This window comes from Apaloderma vittatum, unplaced genomic scaffold (genome assembly GCF_000703405.1).
Source record: "Apaloderma vittatum isolate BGI_N311 unplaced genomic scaffold, ASM70340v1 scaffold1396, whole genome shotgun sequence".
Taxonomy (NCBI): Eukaryota; Metazoa; Chordata; class Aves; order Trogoniformes; family Trogonidae; genus Apaloderma; species Apaloderma vittatum.
In genome coordinates this window covers 3,313-23,593 of record NW_009723183.1, presented here as the reverse complement: position 1 = coordinate 23,593, position 20,281 = coordinate 3,313, and the positions used below count along the sequence as shown (strand labels likewise).

General features: G+C 39.1%; 1 protein-coding gene across 1 annotated transcript; it reads right to left on the bottom strand.

The window, feature by feature from the left end:
* Window positions 1–959: 959 nt before the first annotated feature.
* Window positions 960–17,171, bottom strand: ZFPM2 (zinc finger protein, FOG family member 2). The gene is made up of 4 exons (XM_009872000.1): window positions 17,057–17,171; window positions 10,906–11,112; window positions 6,313–6,537; window positions 960–4,441 (listed from the first exon to the last, which is right to left on the bottom strand). Exons 1-4 carry the CDS (start codon window positions 17,169–17,171, stop codon window positions 1,950–1,952), a joined length of 3,039 nt encoding a protein of 1,012 aa, XP_009870302.1. The 3' UTR covers window positions 960–1,949.
* Window positions 17,172–20,281: the final 3,110 nt, after the last annotated feature.

The following is a 20,281-nucleotide window of genomic DNA, read 5'->3' as shown; positions in this document are numbered from 1 at the left end:
CCACTGTCTTTGTTGGGACTGAGAATTATCACTATTTTAAGCACTCTTGTTCTGTATTTAAAGCCCAGCTAGCCATCAGAGCTGTTAATAATAGTTTTGGAAGTGTTTATTATTTTTGCTACTGTATCACATGTATCCACACTTACAAATAATAAAAAAAGGATTAATTCAGTTCCAAAGTACACAGAGACGGGCTTGCTGAAAGCCAGTGGTATTGCACACTCTTATGCCAGACTCCAACTGGCTGCTTGGCTGAAACACCATCCTTTTATGTATTTTGTTCTAGGTTGTTTCTTTGGCTGATACAGGAACTAAATCAAATACAACTGTTTATGTGACTATTCAGGTCTCGGTTTTGCTTTCAAATTTGTAGGATGAAAAATGCATCAAGAGGTCACTTTTGCAATACCAGTATTTTTTACAAGACCACTGTACAGGAGACTGAACAATCACAAGTGACGAATATTAATTGTGCATTAGTTCCGATTTTAATATAACACAAATTACTGAATAGTATTTCTATACTGAGTTACTGGAGCAAACTGCTTTTCTACTTAAATGAATGCCATGGTTTTTCATGTAAGACCACTGAACACATAGAGAATCATACCAGTGGTGTTATGAAGCAGATTGTTCCACTGATTTTGACGTGTGGAGACATTATAAGGAAAGTAGGTCTTCCTCAGCGCCAGTAAAGAGAACAGCTTTCCTGGTTTCAGACCTTCACATTTTAAGTTTTAGTTCTCTGGGTTGTCTTAGACCGAGTTGTGCTAGTGACCTGTCAGCAAGAATTCCCTCAAAGCAGAGGCATCCTTTGTACTCATTTTCTCTTTGAACACTTGGCCTCCATTGATGAGGGAAAAATGCTAACCTGTTCCTAAGAACTTCTTTACGGTTTGTGAGCTCTAAGCCCTCCTTAAAAAAAAAAATAAACAAATTTAAAGAAATTACTGCCAAACTTCTCCAATGATCTGGAATTTTATTCCATCCATATACATGCATAGTAACAACATTTGTTGAGAAATTATTTCTATCAGAAGTAGAACATTATCTTTGTGATCACCAGTTGCAGTATTGCTACTCTTATATTTAAATATATCTTATATATGAATTAGATTCATAGTTGCAGCATTGAGTTTAGGGTTTTGTTTTAGACTGTGCCTTTCAAAAGATAAAACTGATTGATATGACCTCATTACTTACAATACTGCTTCCAGTAATTTTGTTCATTCTTTATAAAGTATTGCATTTAACAGCAAAGGTTTAAAAATTGAGACAGAGATGCATCAGCGAAAGAAAATACAAGTACTATACAAGAAAAAAATTGCCATCTTCATTTAACGTACGTTTCAGATTAAGAAAGTGGACAGAAACATACTGCTACATACAAATGCAAAGCCTAATGACTAAGGTACTGTATCTGCTAAAATATAAAGTGCAAACTGAGCCCAATTGTTCAAAAAATTGAAATTTAAGGCGAACTTTACAGCATAGTTGAAACTTCTTTGCAAGTTATATTTTAGCCTATACATGTATCTGCAACAGCATATAAGAAAAAAAAAATCAGGATACACAAGTGCTTTTGAAGCTATTTCTAAAATGCTTTTCTGTATTGTTTGCCACTATTTTCTTTAAAATCTACTATACAGTGCAAACCATATGTGCTACACAATAACTATACAATAACATTACAAATGACTTTAATATAAAGTTTTTAAATAAAAAATAACATAACTACAGCTATGAATACTGCTGGTAAAATAAATTAATATTTTTGAAAATGGCACCAATAATACACTTTACTAATGGACTGTAATGAAATTACACCTTTAAGTCTTCAACTCGGCAATAGTGAAATCTCCTGATTGTCCAGATGTAATTCAAACAGCTTTCTTTTTACTGTATGGAACAATATGCTAAACACAGGTACCAAAGGTGACCGATTGTTTTCATTTGACATGTTCTGCTGCATGTGATGAGCAATAAAACTTCTTGTGAGTTATAAAGTTTGAAAGATTGTTGAACTGGATGTCACACAGTCGGCAATACTTTCCACTGCTCGGGGCCTGGGTAGAACCATTCACTCCTTTAGCTATACTAGACAACTGTTCCTCTGCTGTAGGAATTGCTGGAGAGACATTTTCATTTGCAGTTAAGGGATTCTCAGACATCCAAGAAGGAGACTTGTGCCCATCTTCATGCGGTGGATTCTGGGAAATGTTCTCTTGCTGTGGGTTTGTGGCAGGTCTTTCCTCCTGTTTCAGTCCCCCATTAACTATTACCATGCCTCGGTTTTTCGGCAATAGTGGAAGAGACTCTTTCTTCTGCACGGCACATCCATTAGAAGGCACCTGGCCTTTAGGAGATTCACTTTCTGTATTTGTGCTTTGATCTAAATCAGTATTATGAATGACGAGAGAACCAGAAATGTAATCGCTTGGCTTTATTCCATAATACGGAGAAAGCTGATCTGCTCCTTTAGCTTTCTTTATTGCTCCAGGGTAAAGGCATTGTGGAAGAAACAAATGTTTGTTTTCTTCTTTTGTGGCAATAAGCTGGGCTGCTTCACTAAAGACTTTTAGTCCTTGAAGTGTTGCTAAGTGTGTGGAAAATAAGTTTCCATTAGGAGAGGACTGTTTTGAGTTTCCATTTTTCTCACATTTGATTATGCTTCTTTCATAACTGACATCTGGGCTGTTTCGTTCACTTTCTGGGTTTTGAAAGACCTTACTGTCGAGTTGTCCCAGGTCGTTACGCTGATGGGCAGTGACAGGGCAAAAATTCTGCTTGTGAGCCAAGTAGTTCTCCACCTTGTTAAAACTGATCTTGCATACTGTGCACTCATGGTAGTCCAGCAGCCTTTTAGGAGAAGTGGATGTCCTCTCTGAAGGGGGTAAGCATTTTTTACTGAGATCTATTGGCACATCCATCTCCAAGCAAGACACTGTGGAGTGAGGAGTATCACACTTTGAAACCGGAACGCACTTGTTAATAGACAGCGATGTTTCCAGATGCTTCGAGACTATTCCTGGAAAGATATCACATCGTGGATGGTAACATTCTCCAAGGCTCTCTGTTGACTCTTGAGTAGATGTACAAGGATTGCCAAGATTAGCCACATCCAGAAACCGCTGCTGAACTAGTGGTGGCCTTTGCTCTTGCTCTGGTAGGCACATCTCATACATCTTCCTCCGCTTCCGGGTACGCATCGTTCTCTGCATGGCAGGCACTTTGTTGGAAGCGGACCTCTTCAGTGGGGGATCGTGGCGAGTGGCACAGTAATACTGCTTGTGGACCATGTATGTTTCATGTCTGCTGAAAGTAATATTACAAGCCTCACACGTGGTCTTGTTAGGATCGCTCTCCCCTTCCACTAAAGGAGCACTGGGATTCTTCACATCGGCAGGTTTTCCGTTCATTTTCTCATCACCGTTGCTTGCAGCCGACAACTTCTTAGATTGCGCCGTAAAGTCTTTCTCATGACTTTTACTGTTTGGCCCGATCAAATCTAAAACACTGGAAGAGTTTATGCAAGATGTCTGCAGAAGCTGGTTCTCTGGATCTGATGTGTGAGGAGCTGCATTCAGGATGTTTATAGAGCTTTGACCATTACTGGGACTTACAGCTTCTGGCATTTTTTCTGGAACACCGGAAAAATCTGGTGACTTTGCCATCTGCTGCCATCGACTGCTGCAGTAATGCTTTTTGTGTACCAAGTAGTTGTCCAAATTGTTGAATGTTATGTTGCACTCAAAACATGTAGCCCCTTTGGGCATCAAAGGACTGTAAATTACAGGAGGATAATTGCTACTTCCATGCCTCAATCTTCGATGGACCAGTTCAGACATTTTGGCTAATATTTCTGAAGCCTGAGGAACCACAGTGATGTCTTGGGGAAAAGCAAACTGGGAAAGAAAAGGTCCCATTGGAAAAGAAGGACCAATATTAGGCTGAACTGGCGATGAAGCAAGTCTTGGACTGGACGGTTCAGATTTTATTTTAGTGTATGAAAAACTCTGCTTATTTGTTGTAGGCTGGGTTTCTGGCCTCTGGTTTGGAAGGAAAAGCGGAGCCTTTTTTTCACATTTATCAAGCTCTGTATCAGAACTTGCATCTTTAGTCTGCATGGTCTTTTGGCTCTGAGGAATATCACTTCTGCTCAACACGTCCGTGGCTGGCTGTAAACCTTCTTCATTTCCACTTGGAGAGTGTTCAATGTCACTTTCTCTCTGAATTTTGCTGCCAGAGACATGTAATTCTTGGTGCTGCAGTAGCTCCCTCTGAGTTTGGAAGCCAAAGTGGCAGTGATTGCATCTAAAGGCAGCTTGAGTAAGATGCGAGAACAGGTGCTGATGAAAGTTAATCACTGAGTCTGCAGTGTAAGTACAAACCGTGCATTTCAGACTAGCACCGGGTGGGAGAAATTCTTCCATTTTCACTCCTACAGAAAAGACAAACAAAACACAAAAAGAAGTGACCATTCTGCCCTTCATGAAGTACACTGGAACATCAGTTGCACAGAAGGCAAAAATGCTGTGAGAACAACAAATTTTCTTCTGAGGGGATGGTATTAGTCACCTTGAAAATACTTGAATTGGTTCAGAATTTCTTTCCTCGAAATGCTAGAGGATATTCCCAGATGTCTGCTCTGCTTTGGAGAGCCTTAGTATCTGCATGCATTCAGCAGAGATGAAAGACATGACAAGGGAAAGAATAAAAATAGGCTGGACTTACTCTAAATGAATGGTCTTAGAAATCACAGTTTTAACTAAAGGAGACATAATGTTCCCCATACACAATCACAGGAAATTTTGAATGCACAGAAAGCACATCAAGGTCAAGAGGCTCAAGGTTATGATGTGACTTGAGGTACAAACTCAAGAGTGCCCGAGAGCCACAGACAGAGGAGAAGTAGAATTTTGAGCATTATTGATGCTCAGCTCTTTGCCTGCATGAGTCAGCTGTAGTGTGGCAACACGATACAGATCCTCATCAGAAGGGACTGATGAATTGCCTTCACTGTGAAAGGAGGAGAAGGAGTAAGATGTGGCTTTACCAGCATTTTATCTTCCACATATAATGTCTGTAGGCAACTGCTGTTGTAATACAACACCTTTTCCTCATGAAATCACTACAGCTTTCCCTATCAAGAACACTACATTCAAAGCCGTCTTACAATCACTGCTGAAACGAAAAACCCCATGTTTCATGGTATTGTGAAACTGAAATGGCTTTAAAAAGAGATAAGACTAAAATTCTCTACTGCAACAACACAGATACTGGTTAACTGTTAGACAATAAAAACAGAAAAAATCTTGGTAGGGATGATAATTTGAAGCTAAAATGGGTATTTATTCTGTCTACACACACACATATACCATGCCTTGGTCAGGTAAACTAGACTTGTGCTATATAAAGCTGTAAACATAGTGTGGCTCAATCTGTGGGAAGTTATTCTGTTGTACCTGGAGGTCCTCACTTTTCCCCTACCAGCCGTGACTCCGTCAGTAGTGAGGGACATTTGAATCTGACCTACTCTTGGCCTCAGAGACCAGAAGGGAACGGAGGAGACACACAGCACTTGAACCAGTGCTTGCTCCCCGTCAGGCACTCTTTCACCAGGAACTCATATGAAGCTTTAGCTCCTCCACTGCCATGAGATGGTGCTTAATACATTTCCACGTCATGTCACACAGCCACACTGGAGCATCTCTATGGACTTTGCATCGCAACTGGGGCTCCATGATCCAGTGGTGTGGGTCTGCTACAGCCCCCAGCAGGAACAGTAACAGAAGTTGAAGCAAACACAGCACTAGCTTACAGGGCATTTGGGAAAAGAATGCTTCACTCCTGCTGCAGCAGCTGTTATAACTTGTGACAATCTGTGTAGAAAAACAAAAGATTGGCAGGATCTGAAAGACAGCAAGAATGATTGAACTGCCTGGTTTACGACTAAAAAGAAGGGGAAAGCCTGACTTCTAGACTCCTCAAGTAACTCAGAGATCAAGCAGCAGCCGTCTGGATTCCTGAGCACACCTTCATCAATAAGGAAAATGCTGCCTGTATGAGTGTATGCATGCATTAAGAGAGACAACATCCAAATGAGGATGAGTACATAAGAGAAATGACACAGATTACCTGGGAGAGGTGCTTGGTGTAGGACGCAGGTCAGAAACTATTGACATTTTGGTAGTATCGACACCCAATGCTTGCATATATTTGGAGATACATTGATCCACTGAATGTCTATAGTGAATGATTCTTCAAACAGCTAAATCTAGAAGATGATATAGGAAAATATACTGTACTTACCACTGTGAGAATTTAGATGCATTTCTAGAGCTCTTGCATTAGAAAAGCTTTTGGTGCACTGTGGAAAGGGGCAGACACTGGATATCTGCTGAGCACTATCTTCATTCTCCTCTGACAGCTGAGGCCCCTCTCTTTGCCTCCCGCTGCAGTAATACATGAGATGGGCCTGCAGGTTCCTCTCGCTTCGATACCAAATGCCACAGGATTTGCACGGGAATATGTCCTCTACAAGCAAATATAAGCAGGTGCAGGTTAGCCACGATGCACTGAGTGCCAAGCAATTAACACAGCTGGATTAATTCCCCTCATTTCCCCATTAAATGCATGCTTATTTAATAAAATATTGAAAACAGAGCCATGGTTTTATTAAAATGTCACTTGTAGGTGAGAGACTGAACACGGAAGACAGTTGTTTCTTTCAAATGGAATTTTTAAAAAGTTATTTAAAAGCTCTGAATTTTTTGGAATGTCATTATTAAAAAAAAAATAAATTAAATTAATTGTTTGGGTGAATATGCAGTACTAAAACAAGCATAAAGCTGTATTTCCAATTCATCACTACTCAGTAAGTGACAGCTTTCAATTGTGCTTTTTTTTTTTTCTGTGTGAACAAGTCTTTGCAGCATTGGGCCTTAGAATTTTTAAGTGCTAATTGCAGATTATTCTGAAGAATGTATGTTTGCATAATGCTTATGAAGTTATCCCTGTAAAATCGTGTTGCTCTGATATCCAGGAGGCCAGATTAGATTGTGTATTCTTAAGACCTTACAGCATTGAACGTAATATTATACCAAGCAGCATGTTTCTTGTCGCTATTGATATGAGAAGTTGAAATTTCTGATGTACTTTTGTCCTCTTGTTTTTGGTAAATTGTTACCGTTCCATTTTTCACTGTGCAAAGGGGATATCTGCTAATAATGATACATTTTTTTTATTGTCTTCTACCCTAAAGTATCAGCATCCTCTCTGAGGGGAAGACAACACAAGGGTTGCACAGAGTGCTTCCCGGCAGCAGAGGGAGTAGGTATTTTGATCATGTACTGAAGGCTACATGCTTTACTCATGTGAAGAGTAACAATGAATATTGTGTATTTACACAAAGCAAACAGATATTTGGTTGTTAATATCCTGTCAGAAGGATACTTACACAATACATGTTGTGTATCTGTCTCAGAAGGACAAAAGACCTCTTTGATCTTTCTGAAAGCTGAACTTGTCATCCTACCCAAGGAAGAAATCCCAGCCCTTTAGAGTACATCCCCACTAGTAAATTAAACAGTGACAGGGTCCAGACTAGAGCACCAGAACTTACTTGTTTATATCGTTAACATCACAAGAATGGTCTCTTTTGGCTTAAGTCAATTAATCCTTTTGCCATGCTTACACACAGTTCAGGAGTTACCACGAGCCTAGGATCAGTACCTGCAACTGGCTAGGACACTTCTAGCCTCTTTTAGAGACTAAGAGAGGATAAAATTATGAGTGCAGCCAGACTGTGCCAGCTGACCTCAGGATCAGAGAATGGGCAATTGCAGTCAGCATCAAAACACATCTTGGTCAACATCAAAACTCCCACTGACTTCAGAATGCAAAAAACTGCTAGATATTGTAATGAACTTAGTCCTGAAGAATGGTTGGCTGCTCTGAAAATACAGAATGTGTAGCTGATGTTGTAATTCACTATCATTCATGCCAATTTATGTTTAATTCCAAACATTCACATGTATAGGATAATTGCTCTGTTCCAATTCCTTTGGGTGAACAAAGTTGAAGATTCCAGGCCGCTGAAATGGATGAGTCTTTTATTTGTTAAATTTCTACAAATGCAGCCAAAATTAACATTGCTTAGTTTGCTGCACTGACTGCATTGCTAACGCTTGCCTGTTTTTCTGCTAATAAATTTGCACAAAATATCTACACCACTACCAGTTTGTATTTTTCCCTCTGCCACTGAATAATTGCACATGAATTTAAGATATACACATTCAATGGAGCAGTTAGTATTTCAGTATATGCCACTATTAAAACATTAGTGTACAGCTTGCATCATTTGAAATGTCCGTCTCTTGTGAAAGCTGATGTTTCAGCATTTGTTTTTGGCTTCAAATGGTTTTAAAAAGTTCAACCGTTGAGGTTTCCACAGAAGAAAAAGCACAAAATTAATAACAGAAAATTCTGATATGGGCAACACATCCTACTTGAATTTGCTTGACTGCATTCCATCACAGAAATGAACTTTCTGATTATCTTAATGAATTTGACTTCCAGCCATCTTTATTTCCTATGGGCTAGATGGCCTGGACAGTCTGTAGCTTCAGTTATGCATGGTGAATATGTGATTCCCATTACATGCCATGCAGGGAAAATGCATTTGAGGAGTTTTGCCTGGTGAGAGGACGGAATTCCAGGGACAATAATGTATAGGGATGGGATCTGAAAGTACTGCTCTCCTAAAGCAATGCAAAATACATAAAGGCTACTTGAAGTTAATGTTTTAATTCTTTAAAAGCAACATATTTCAATTTGTTTCAATAGATATTTTCCAAATATTTCAATGAATCAATTCAGGAAATGAAACATCCAGGTTCAAACTGAATGAAACAAAGGTGATAATCTCACTCAGTTTTTCAAATAGGAAATGTCAGGTAACATTAAAAAAAAAAAACCTGCACCACTTAAGTTTTCTAGAAACTAGTGGGTTTTTTTGTTTTTTTTAAGAGACCTAGAAAAGAATGTTTAAGAGATGTCTCACTACAAATCTACAGGTGCATTCAGCATATTGAAGGACTCGTATCTAGCTTGAAACTTCACTGAAGAAACTGAATTTCACTAACGTAACAATGAAATGTAGAAACTGCCCCACCTGGTCAGAGGCAGAAGCAGAACTGGGGAGGAGAGTTCCCGACAGTGAGACTTGCTAGTTCAGGAGTCTCCTGGAGTACAGAGGTTACTCCCAGCTGCTGCTAAGCCTGTACATCGAGAGCTGATGCACCATCAACTCAGACTTCTGTTAGCAGCTTAAGCAGCAACGATCAGTGCAGCTCTGCAAAAGGCAGTGCTGGCAGCAAAGGTGTTTCCAGAAACGTGATGCTTTAGAAATCTGGCTACTTTGCCGAAGTCCAGAATTGGCCTTGTGTAGATTTGCACAATAATGCATCTGCAACTAAAACAAGCTGTGAATGAGCTTCACCCTTTAGGCTAGGTAACTCCCTCCTTGGTGTCTCCCTTGCACTGGTCTGCCCTACCTGGTGGTCCATTTTAGGGGCTTCCGACACCTTCTTTTGGAAATGTCCTGCACAGTGCTAACTGCTGGTTCTGGGAACAGGCATAACAGCTCACAGCAGCCCCACTCTTGGGGTAAAATTGAAAGCATTTAGCTAAAGGGCTTGAGGTTGCTGCCAACTCCCTGTCTGGGAGGAAGAACCTGGATGACTCGGACATTTTAAGGTTTATATTTTAAAACAGGCTAACAATCAAGATTGGCTACCCAGAAAATAAGCAACTGAAAAAAAAAAAAAAGAGAGAGAACATGGAATGAAACGTACGAAAACAGGTATTTTAACTAGTCCTGTCTGAAGAGCTTGAAGATGCTGTGACTGTTAAAGACAGTGTTATCTGGTGTGAGCCTGAGTGGCAGATCACGTGTCTGCACGTGCATTCACACATGAAATACTGTGTTCAGTAGTTCACTATATCTAATTACAATGCTTACAAACCATGAGAAGCATGGGGAAGTGCTCCAGCACCAGGTCTAAATGGACAGGCTTACAAAGCGCTGGCAGCTAAGGATGTGCAACAGGTCTAAGTGATGAGTGTTGAGAATCATGGCAACAGCTAACATATTTGAAAAGTAGTTAGAGACGAGGCTGAGGACCTAGGGCTTTATAAGGGTAAGAAAGGTAAAAAGCAGTGAGAAGAAAAAAAATAAAGAAATAAAATTTACTTCAAGCTGAATTGTCCCAGTTCAGGAACTGACTTATCATATACCCATGTCCCTCCTCTCTAAGGACAGTACTTAACTAGATGCTGTATTTTGTCCGTGATACAGTATATTGATGTCCAGAGGATATAAAAACATTCTTGGGTAGCCACACTTAGTAAAGATACTACAATAAATCAAGGCTGCCATAAGGCGTGATCTCCACTGTGTTTTGAAACAGCCACTGGAGAGATGAGTTCTCTCTTTCCATTGGCTATCATGAATTATTACAACATTATTGCAACAGCCTACTTGAGCGGCAGAGACTGGACTACTTGGGTTAACAGGCCTGTCTTCTCTACTTGTTTAACCGTTTCTGATCCTATTGCCTCTGGGAGCAGATTACAGAATCTCCACAGGAGGGCAGGTGAGATACTCTGGGTGAAGCTCTCACAGAGCCCAGCTGACAAACCGTTCTTCCTCCCCCTTTACGCCTGCGAGTTCATCTGAGACGATGGGTGTCCATCTCATCTGAGATGAAAGCAGGCTTCGGGGCTTAACTTTTGTGACTTCTGTGGTCTTGAAATAACTATCGCTGCATTAGCTCTTCAGATGTGCCTTAAAAGCACTGCTGTTTTAAAAAAGAACGCCAGAGATTAGTATTCATCACGTACTGTTCACAATAGCCGTAGGTAAAATAGAAGCCATTGCAGCTTGTTGAGGGAGCAGTTGTATGGAGTCCAGCAGGCGCGCGGGATACATCCCTTCGGTGAGAGTCATCTGACTGGCAGCTTGCAGCCTTGAGTCAAAATCTACAACAAAGGCAATCAGCTCTTCACCCTCGGAGATGGCCTTGGTCGTGGTACACCAGAGCTGCCCTCCTACAGGAAACATAAAAGCACAAAAGATTTAACTGACAGTATCAGATTCCAGAACTTAAAAGATCAGTGCTGTAATTTCACACTCCTTTTTAAAATTTCGATGCCTTGTTCAAGGTAAAGAGGCAAATAATTTTTAGTTTTACTGTCTTCCTTCTATCAATACAGCAATTGTCCCCGTCTAAGGGTAACAATCTGGGGGATACTCTTCCAAACTATTTGCAGCGTGAATATTTATTTTGGTTTTTAAATTTTTCTCCTAAAAGGAGAAAAGCAAGATATAGGTGAAAATATTGTATATGGCATTTTTCTCATCATTTCTTTTCACCAAACTTACCGCGTATTTTTTCGTAACTCCTAGTTTGTTTTATATTGAATACCAAATCACAGCACAATAAAACTAAACAGCTGCAAGAAAGCAATCAGATTTCCTCTTAAGGGCGTTCTTCCCCTCCCTTGTGTTTGCCACCCTCTTTCTCTAAAAAAAAAATCTTCCCTTATGTAATATTCTTCGTAACGTGACTACTTTATCTCTGCTTACACTGACTGAACTTCCTGAAAAGAAGATATGCCAAAGATCTGTTTCATAAAGGCTTATTCAAATAAAGGTTTGTTTAAAATGGGGGGGAGGTGGAAGAACTTTCATCAAACAGTAAGATACACTATAGCTCTGTGCTGCAAATGTCACGTGTAGTGCATTAAAAAGAAAATTAACTATGCGAGTACATCTACTAATGTATTTGAATGCGATAGTGAATGCTCATTTATTTAACATGTTTAGACAGGCAAAGCACTTATATTGTGTTATCTACACTCTCAGGCCTAGATACATATCCAATACAGTTATGCCTGAAATTATGTTGCATACTTTATATGTTATAACGCTTTTTTTTTCCTCAGGTTTTGTATATATAGAAAAAGCTATATGTTGTATTCATTAGGCAAGCAAAAACTGTACTCGTTTTGATAAGTAATATTGCTGTGTTTATCTTTCGGCATAACTGCCTTTTCAACTGCACTTCATTTTTTTCCCCTCAAAGAGATTATAGTTTTAAAACAACTTGTTGCAAAAATCTGGTAGAGGAGATAACAACAGCGTATGATATGCCATAGCTAAATGGAAGAATTAGGACATTGTTTTAGAGAAATCTTGGACAATTAATTAAACCAGTCTATTAGCTTTCAAAGATGAGCAAACAAAACAGCATCAGTGACAATGTGTTTCAGTAGTAAAATAAAGCTAAGCTTCCAGACCTCAAAGTGGTGTAAAAGTTACAAAGCAGCAAAGTGTCTTTGTATTTACCGTCCACTAATACAGCTCCAAAGTCCACAATTTACTGGGACCAAAGCAACCTAAGGGTTACTAGCCTCCAAGACTGCAGCATTAAATGGTGCAAATCTGAGTAATTTCCTTTGAAGACTACGAAGATGAAATATGAAGATAGTGCTGTTAACTGTCTACAAATGCAGAATCCTAATGTCCAAGGCAGGAACTCAAACATCAGAAGAGCACAGTCTAACTTACTGTCTGATATGTTAGGAGTAAATATACAAAAGCCTTCAGAGTTAAACTGATATAAAACCTGCTCAACCAGGCCAAAGTGTACTTAATTAGTTTCATAGATAAAAGTGATGCACAACGCCACAAGTCGAGAACCTGCAACTGGGTGTTCTCACTGCAAACACCACACAGTTCATTTTCTGTGAGGAACAGGCCTTCCATTATTAACATGCCTTTCCATTTTATTCATATACAGAAGGTGTAATATTCAACCGACATGTATATTTTCATACAGAATCAGAGTGCTTCTTAAGACTGTATTATACACTGGATTTCTTAATAACATAAAAATGAGTCACTGCAGAAGAACCAACTGAGCCTTTCTGTATCCCAGCAAACATCTTGACATGCTGTACCCTTGGGGGTAAAAAAAAAAAGAAAAGGAAAGTGTAGTTGATTACTGGGTCTCCAGCTGCAATCAATCTGGATCAGCTAAAAGGCTGACTCAGTCTCCTGGTGTTAGAGCTCCTCAGGGTGTTGACTCATGTCCAGCAGCAGATTAAACTCTGACAGCTGAAGCCAGCAGTGACCTCGGCTGCCTGCTCCACCCAGCTCCTGGAGGCTGTCACACCTATGGCAGGCACAGCTGAGTGGCATCTGTGACAGCTTTGGAAGCCCAACAATCTCTAGCTTGGCTTATTGAAGGAAATCAGAATTACAGAATTTTAATCCACTCCTACATTTGAATACAAACCTTCAGCCCAGAGGGATTCAGATCCCAGAATCACATTGTTACTTTGTTTTCTTTCATCCAGCTTTATAGAAAACGGGGCACTTAAGGGATCATGACATGTTATGTCCATGTTTTCATCAGTATATGACATTGTGTTAAGTTAAATCACAAAGTTCAACTCCCAAATGATGCATTCTTCCAGCTCCTGCAAATGCAGTGTAATGCCTCTGGACCGGACACAGTACAGTCCCCTTTTGTCCCCTTCTCTGTCTGGCTGCACAGAGTAAGGCAATAGCTGCTGTTTTGAAAGATCCAAGTAACAATATTTATTCCCCTGTGAATCCAAACACACCGGCCTTCATGCACAGTGGGAAAACCATGGAAAAGAAGTCTTCTTGAGCCTTCCACCATAAAGGGAAATGGCATGCAGAGAACCTGGCAGAGGCTTTCAAATGTAATAGGAAGTTCCAATCATGACTATCATATGAATTATTATGCTATCTAGACACCCTTGTCAGGGATCAGAGCTTCCTTACAGGTGGTGGTTACAAAACAGGAAAGAAGCTCTTGCTTCCCACAAATATTTCTGTGAGCTAAGACACAAATGACATATACTCAGTAATTTCTCAGGAGCTCTTTATAAAGCAAGAGCAATGTTAACAACAGATTTGCAAAAGGATAGTAAGGATATCTCTAAACAGTCTTTGCCAAGTACCAGTGGTAATGGAGAAGGAGATAGGAAGATATTTGCTTGAAATATTTGCAGACGTGAAGATTTCAGAAGGAAATGTAGAGGCTTCTTACTTACGTAAGATGAAGTTTTGACTAAGTAAGTTGGCTAATTTATTTTTTTTGAAAAATAAACACCTGTTCCATTGTCAGTAAAAGCTTATGGAGATGAAATGGTTCTACCAAAGCTTTACCAGACCAAGTTTCTCAGTTCTAATATAGATGCAGTCAGCAGAAGGAGAGAAAGCAAACTTCAATGGGGATGAGTGACAGTGCCTCAGAAATGGAGTCATGGTTATACTATGTGGTCAGAAAGCAAGACAATGGTAGACTGGTGATTTTGGCCTTCTTTCCACCTGTAGTGAGTAGACTGGTCACCCACTTATACTAAAAAGGGTCCTACTGGTTTTACATGGTGTTTATGAAACGTCTAATTCTTGTTCCAGTTCAGAAGGAAATTTTCCGCAGTATCAGAAGGCTTTGTGACATTGGAAAGCTATTTTCTCTACAAGTCTAGTTCCGACTCTGTGAAACGGAAAATAAGCTTCTTGAGCCTTCAATATATTATTTTATATCTATGGTAAACCGAACAAATTTATGTGATATATAATACACATGTCAAGCAGAAGGAGAGAATAAAAATGTCCATAATCACTATGTATTTATTTTACCTCTTTTCTAGTTCACACTGCCATGAATTAGAAATCCTCACTTAATCACAGAAATTTGGGAAAGAAAAAATACTGTGTTGTGCAAACTAGAGCAAAAAATTAAATTCCAATTGCATTGGCATGAGTTCGTTATCAAATGACATCAGGCACTGAAGCAGATATCTGATACTTTCAGAGTTTCCACCAAACGAAAAGGTTATTTCAGGATTCTCTTCTTTGTCTGCATCTTTCACTGCAAACATTTTCGCTGCTTGAAAAAAAACCCACATAAAAACCAAAAAACCAACACCCTTAAAGAAACCCAACAAACTGACTTCCTATGCAAAGCAAAAAGTAAGGTCCTGATGTCCCTGAAAAACTGTGGACTTACTGTTCTTTGCAATGTTTATGATCAAGATTCTTGTGCAAACAGATCTGGTTCCTAACAGGAAGCTTATAAATCACACTCATAATTGCTGTCAAAACTGCAGTGGAGTGTACTGCAAGTTTCGATAATAAAGAATAGAGTCACAGTTCAAACTTGATTACATTTTGGAAATTCATGCTGCTCTTACAAGAATCAGTGGTCTTAAATATCTTCTCCTCCTGCCAAATTTTTCACTTGCACTTTTTATTATTTATGAAATCAGTGTCTGCACAATGTCATGCAGACCTCTGCTGATAAACTCTAATTAAGATTAAGACAAGCCTTTTGGAAAGGATCCCATCATTAGCAAAGATGATAAACACAAAAATACTCCCTACTTGTCAACCAGGAGCAATTCAGTAACCTAACAGTATTATCTGTTGCTAGGCTACAGAGCTGACAAAGCTTCAATTATATTGTATGGCCATACCTATAGAATACTATATAAGCAAAATGTATCTAATATAAAAGCATTTAACTTCATCCATGCTATCTGTAATTTATGGCTTCTTTCAATGGCAAAAATCAGGTTAATAATTACATAGCATGCTGGAAAAAATCTTAGCGATGTGTCATGTTTGCACATTTTTTTCTAATTTATCTCTACGACTGATAGACATTTGCTTTGTAAAAATAATAAAATGCAAGCAATGGGATGCTGTAAACCACAAACGCAACTACATCTGGGCTCATCAAGATATGGAACCACACTTAGTATAAAAAATATACAGTAAATTGAACCAATTAAATCATATTTAGATGCAGTAATACTCTATCTCCTGGATTCAGAATAAGGAGTACTGCGGTGCTAGATATGCATGCTAATATAAAACTTTATTTTATGTAGGACAGACATCTAAAACACAAGAGAAACTTGCTCTTTTTTTTTTTTTCTGTTGTACATTCGGATTTTTTTTAAACAAAGCAACCTTTATTATCCTCTTTGGAATCAGCAATTTACTCTGAAGACTTAACAAAAACCATGGCCCTTCACCTGTTCTGATTCTCAGAACCCTACACCACCTCCAGGCACAACACAGACCCCAGCACAGTGAGCCTTCTGACCGTGGGCTCCTTTCTTTTTCTTGCTTCTCTTCTGGAAAACCTTAAGGAGAGGCGGTCTGTGGGTCACAGTTTGGGAAAAAAAAGAAAAAAAGAAACAAAACATTAAGGACAGAATTCCCTATTAACTCCAGTGGGAGAAAAGCGATTCAAAATGTGTGGAGCCGTAGAGCCTCTTGATTTATACCATTGCTTTCACAAAATGTGACTTAAGAAAGAAAGTAGCTAAAAATGTTTCCATTGAGTACAGCTGTTTCATGGAAGGAAGTGCATCTATTTTTTTCACAGGTGAAGAAACACAACAACAATATAAAGACATATCCAAAGTAAATCCCAGTTTTCCTGTCTTTAGTATTAGTTGGTTTTCCTTCCCGAACCACTTGAGCCTAGGTTTTTTTGACTCAGAAATGGCATACACCTTCCAGAGAAATCCATGTCAATTTGTATTAAAACCAATTTTCAGTGCCAGCTAATTCAGAAGTACTACTTTCGTGTAGTAAAATTTGCGTTTACCGGATTTGATTGTGTTGCTGCAACAACATAATAGCCCATTTCCTGTACACACATCTTTTTGCAAGAAGGGTCAAAAGACTATCAGAATTTATTTAAACAACAGACTGTTCCCCTTAGTGACTTCCAGGCACCGTCAACTGAATTAAAGCCTCCTCCCCCAATGAAATCCTCCCGATTTGTAACAAAAAAAAAAATGCTTTTTGGTAATGGTAATGGGGGTTGGAGTTAACTTATTATCTTCCCTCCTTTGTTGCACAGGTTAAGCATTTAAGGAGAATTTGCACATCACAATAGGATGGGATCTTCATATTTGGGTTCCTCCTGCTTCTCACCCATGGGGTTGTGACGACTCAGCACAATGAATGCCATTTCGGCGCGGCACAAGTTACCGGGCGGATCTCTAATTTTTGACGTGAACAAAGTACGTATATCTATATGTAGCCACATTGTTTAATAAAAAATTATAATTAATTCAAATCCAATACTGTTGAAATTTTTGACAGTAGAGTGGTACAAGGAAGAGAACTTATAAATTATGTGTGCCCCTTCTTTGAAAAATGCTTTGGAGGTTTCTTTGTGCATTGGCAAATACAGTAGGAATATGAGGTATTGTGTGGATCCTCCTGCACAGCACCTGATAAAAGAATAAAGAGCTGTGACATATTCTTAAAACAATAGAGGAATTAAAGAGAAACAATGGGCCAGCTGCTTCATTAATACAATCAAAAGAGAGCCCAGCACAGAGGAGTCCAGATAATTAAGCACTACTCTTTTAGACCTTTTTTCTATAATAAAATTGCTAAAAATTTATTAACTACTTCATAGTTGTTAGATAGATCTATATACTTGTTTATTTGGGTTGATTAATGCCTTTTCAGTATTCTGCAACATGCCAACTCATGGTTCAAACAAGTTTTTGAATAAAATAATGTAAGAATAAGTGATACGGATCTGTGGTATATACAGCAATAAATCAAAAGCATTTTGTGAACAGTCTTTCCAGTGGCTAAATAATTCTTCTCATTTTTCGTATGTGTACACAAAATATATAATTTGCACAGCATTCTTGCTATCCATGTATTTCAATGCCAGAGTTCCAACCATCTCTCTGTCAAGTGTCTCAAATATCATCCCTGCAAATTCAGACTTCTCAAACTTTCACAAAAAATAGTTTTAGTGCTACATTAAGATTAAAGAGATGTTTTCCTAGAATCTTCTATCATCTCTCCTTGTTTACTGATCAAAGGAGATTTCCACAAGATACTTGACCTTTAATTTTAACTAAATCACTGCATATTATAAGCCTGCAGCATACTGGCTTCAAAAAAATGTAAAATCTATTATACTTCATAAAATTAGACCAATACAGTGGATAAACCACTTCTGTTGCCACTTTTACTATTACCTTTATGTTCAACTTAAAATTCGGAGCCTGCTTCACTTTTAACTCACTGAAAAACCTGCAAAATAAAGGAACTGCAACAATATTTTTCAGAACAGAACAACAGAAGAATACTCAGCTTAAAGGCACTAGCCAAATTGCTGAAGGTGGCTTTAAAATCCTGCATTTTGAGATATAAAATGTCTGACCAGAAGCAGGGAAGAAAAATACTCCACAATATAGCTCTTACTCCTGCACCTGAGTCAACCTGAGCTTTGGACCTGAGTTCAGCTTAGTCATATCCTGACAGCCGACAGCGTTTTTTTATCTGAATGGATGATTCTACAGTTGAAACTGTCGGGCATTATGCAGCTGATAAAAAGAAAAATATTCAAGGAACTTGCCAGTCCTAGGGGAGTGAACTCCCAAGCCGGGCATGTCTGTGTCAGTGTAAGGGGTAGGTCTTTCCCTCGCTGCAGTACAACTACTGCTAACATCACGATCTGTATTGCAGCAGCTCTAGAATTAACACAGCAAACCCCTTGATCAGCTGATCCCCAAATGAAGCACACAGTTTCCGAAGAGCAAGGTGTATGACACTTAGATTTGACCTCTTATTTTTGCCACTGTCGTCTGCCTGCTTTCCCTTAGTTTGAGGATTTCTATGCATTTCCTCCAATTAAATCCCTGCATGTAACATTCAACAGAGTTCTATTAGGTAAAAAGGCAAAATAGATTAGTGCTCCAAAAATATTCACAGGAAAATAATGTGGTAATTTTATTTGCCATTTTCCCCCCTGATAGAGCTGTCACAGCTTATTTACCACAGGGGGAGACAGTTAAACCCATATCCTTAGAAGTTCTATGCATTTAAGAGGCTTATATATCTCTTCTGGGACCCTCGTTCAAATCCTGGGCTAATCAGAGTGAATACATATCTTTCCATTAGATGGCTCTAAAAAGTCTTAGGTGATATCAGTTCCTGGTGGACGACAGTCCACAGCGTAAAACTATTAAATGTTTGGCACAAATGGCAATACTTACGGAATGAAGCTGAAAACTGTAATCACAAGAAGTTAAGTCTGCTGCTCAGAGGTTGAAATTAAAGCCTGCCACAAATGCTAAACCTGTTATATTTCCTTAATTCAGCATAAACTCAAACAAGTCGAAGGAGTTCTTTCACAAGTTTAACAATTTCTTCCTTTTTTAACCCCCCCTTTTCTTTCAAAATTCCTCTGTTTTGAATTGAGTGCTACACCATTTTTACATTTGAATTGGGACTCACTTGAATGTTATTTCAGAATTTACTAATCCTTCAGAAAGGAAATGATAAACAGCTTGGAAAAAAATGATAAACCCTTGCTGACACTGCCCACGTTGCACTCCCATCACCACTGCAAAGGAGCTGTGACTTATTGTTGCAGCAAACTCATCTCCCCTTTTACTTTTCACAGGATCAGTGAATGGTCACTCTCCAAAAACCTTCCCAGGAGACATTCCCAAGTGACTCCCAGTGCTTCCCCCAGCTTTTGTGGATGCACCAGGTGTCAGGGAGAGAGAAGACAGACTGCTGAAACCAACTGCTCTGAAGCAGGGCTTTGGATACACGCATTCCTACAGTCCCCGCTTCGCTCACAGCACAGCTGTAAGGTGACCTTTTTGTGGCCTTACAAACACAATCAGGCCTCTGGATTGTCTTCTCAGACTTATTTTGTGAGGCTGGAGTGTATGGAAAAAAAGGAGGTGATTAAATGAGACAATAGATATGCTTTAATGGCACCTCTTTCTTACAGAGAAAGCAGAGTCCACTACATCTTATCGATGGATTTTCTGCTGTCTTGCACCTGCTGCTGTAGGGCTCATTTCTTGCCCCTGGGCAAATGCAGAGTGAAAGGCAAAGGTACCTGAGAAAGGATTATATAGATGGAGCTGGATTAATAGGCTCTATTTGTGAAGGAAATAAACACATATAGAAGGGTAAATGGGGAAGTTATAGAATGGCAAAACCAAAGTAATAAATAAATATCGGCTATGAGACCTGCTTGGTTATTTAATACATGGCTCATGCTCCAGACGAAGCTCAAGGCTGTGCGTGAAACAAAAGCTACCTTGTAGGATGATCGGAATCTGGAGCATTTAGTTTTGTGCTCTGTATCCCTAAGAAAACAGTTCTATT

Bases quoted from the DNA above. Each gene is read 5' to 3' on its own strand.
- ZFPM2 (XM_009872000.1), bottom strand. From the start codon at position 17,171: ATGTGGCTACATATAGATATACGTACTTTGTTCACGTCAAAAATTAGA. The intron at 11,113-17,056 runs GTGAGAAGCAGG...TGTTTCCTGTAG, and splicing joins GAGTCGTCACAACCCCATGG to GAGGGCAGCTCTGGTGTACC. The intron at 6,538-10,905 runs GTACGTGATGAA...ATTTGCTTGTAG, and splicing joins ACCTACGGCTATTGTGAACA to AGGACATATTCCCGTGCAAA.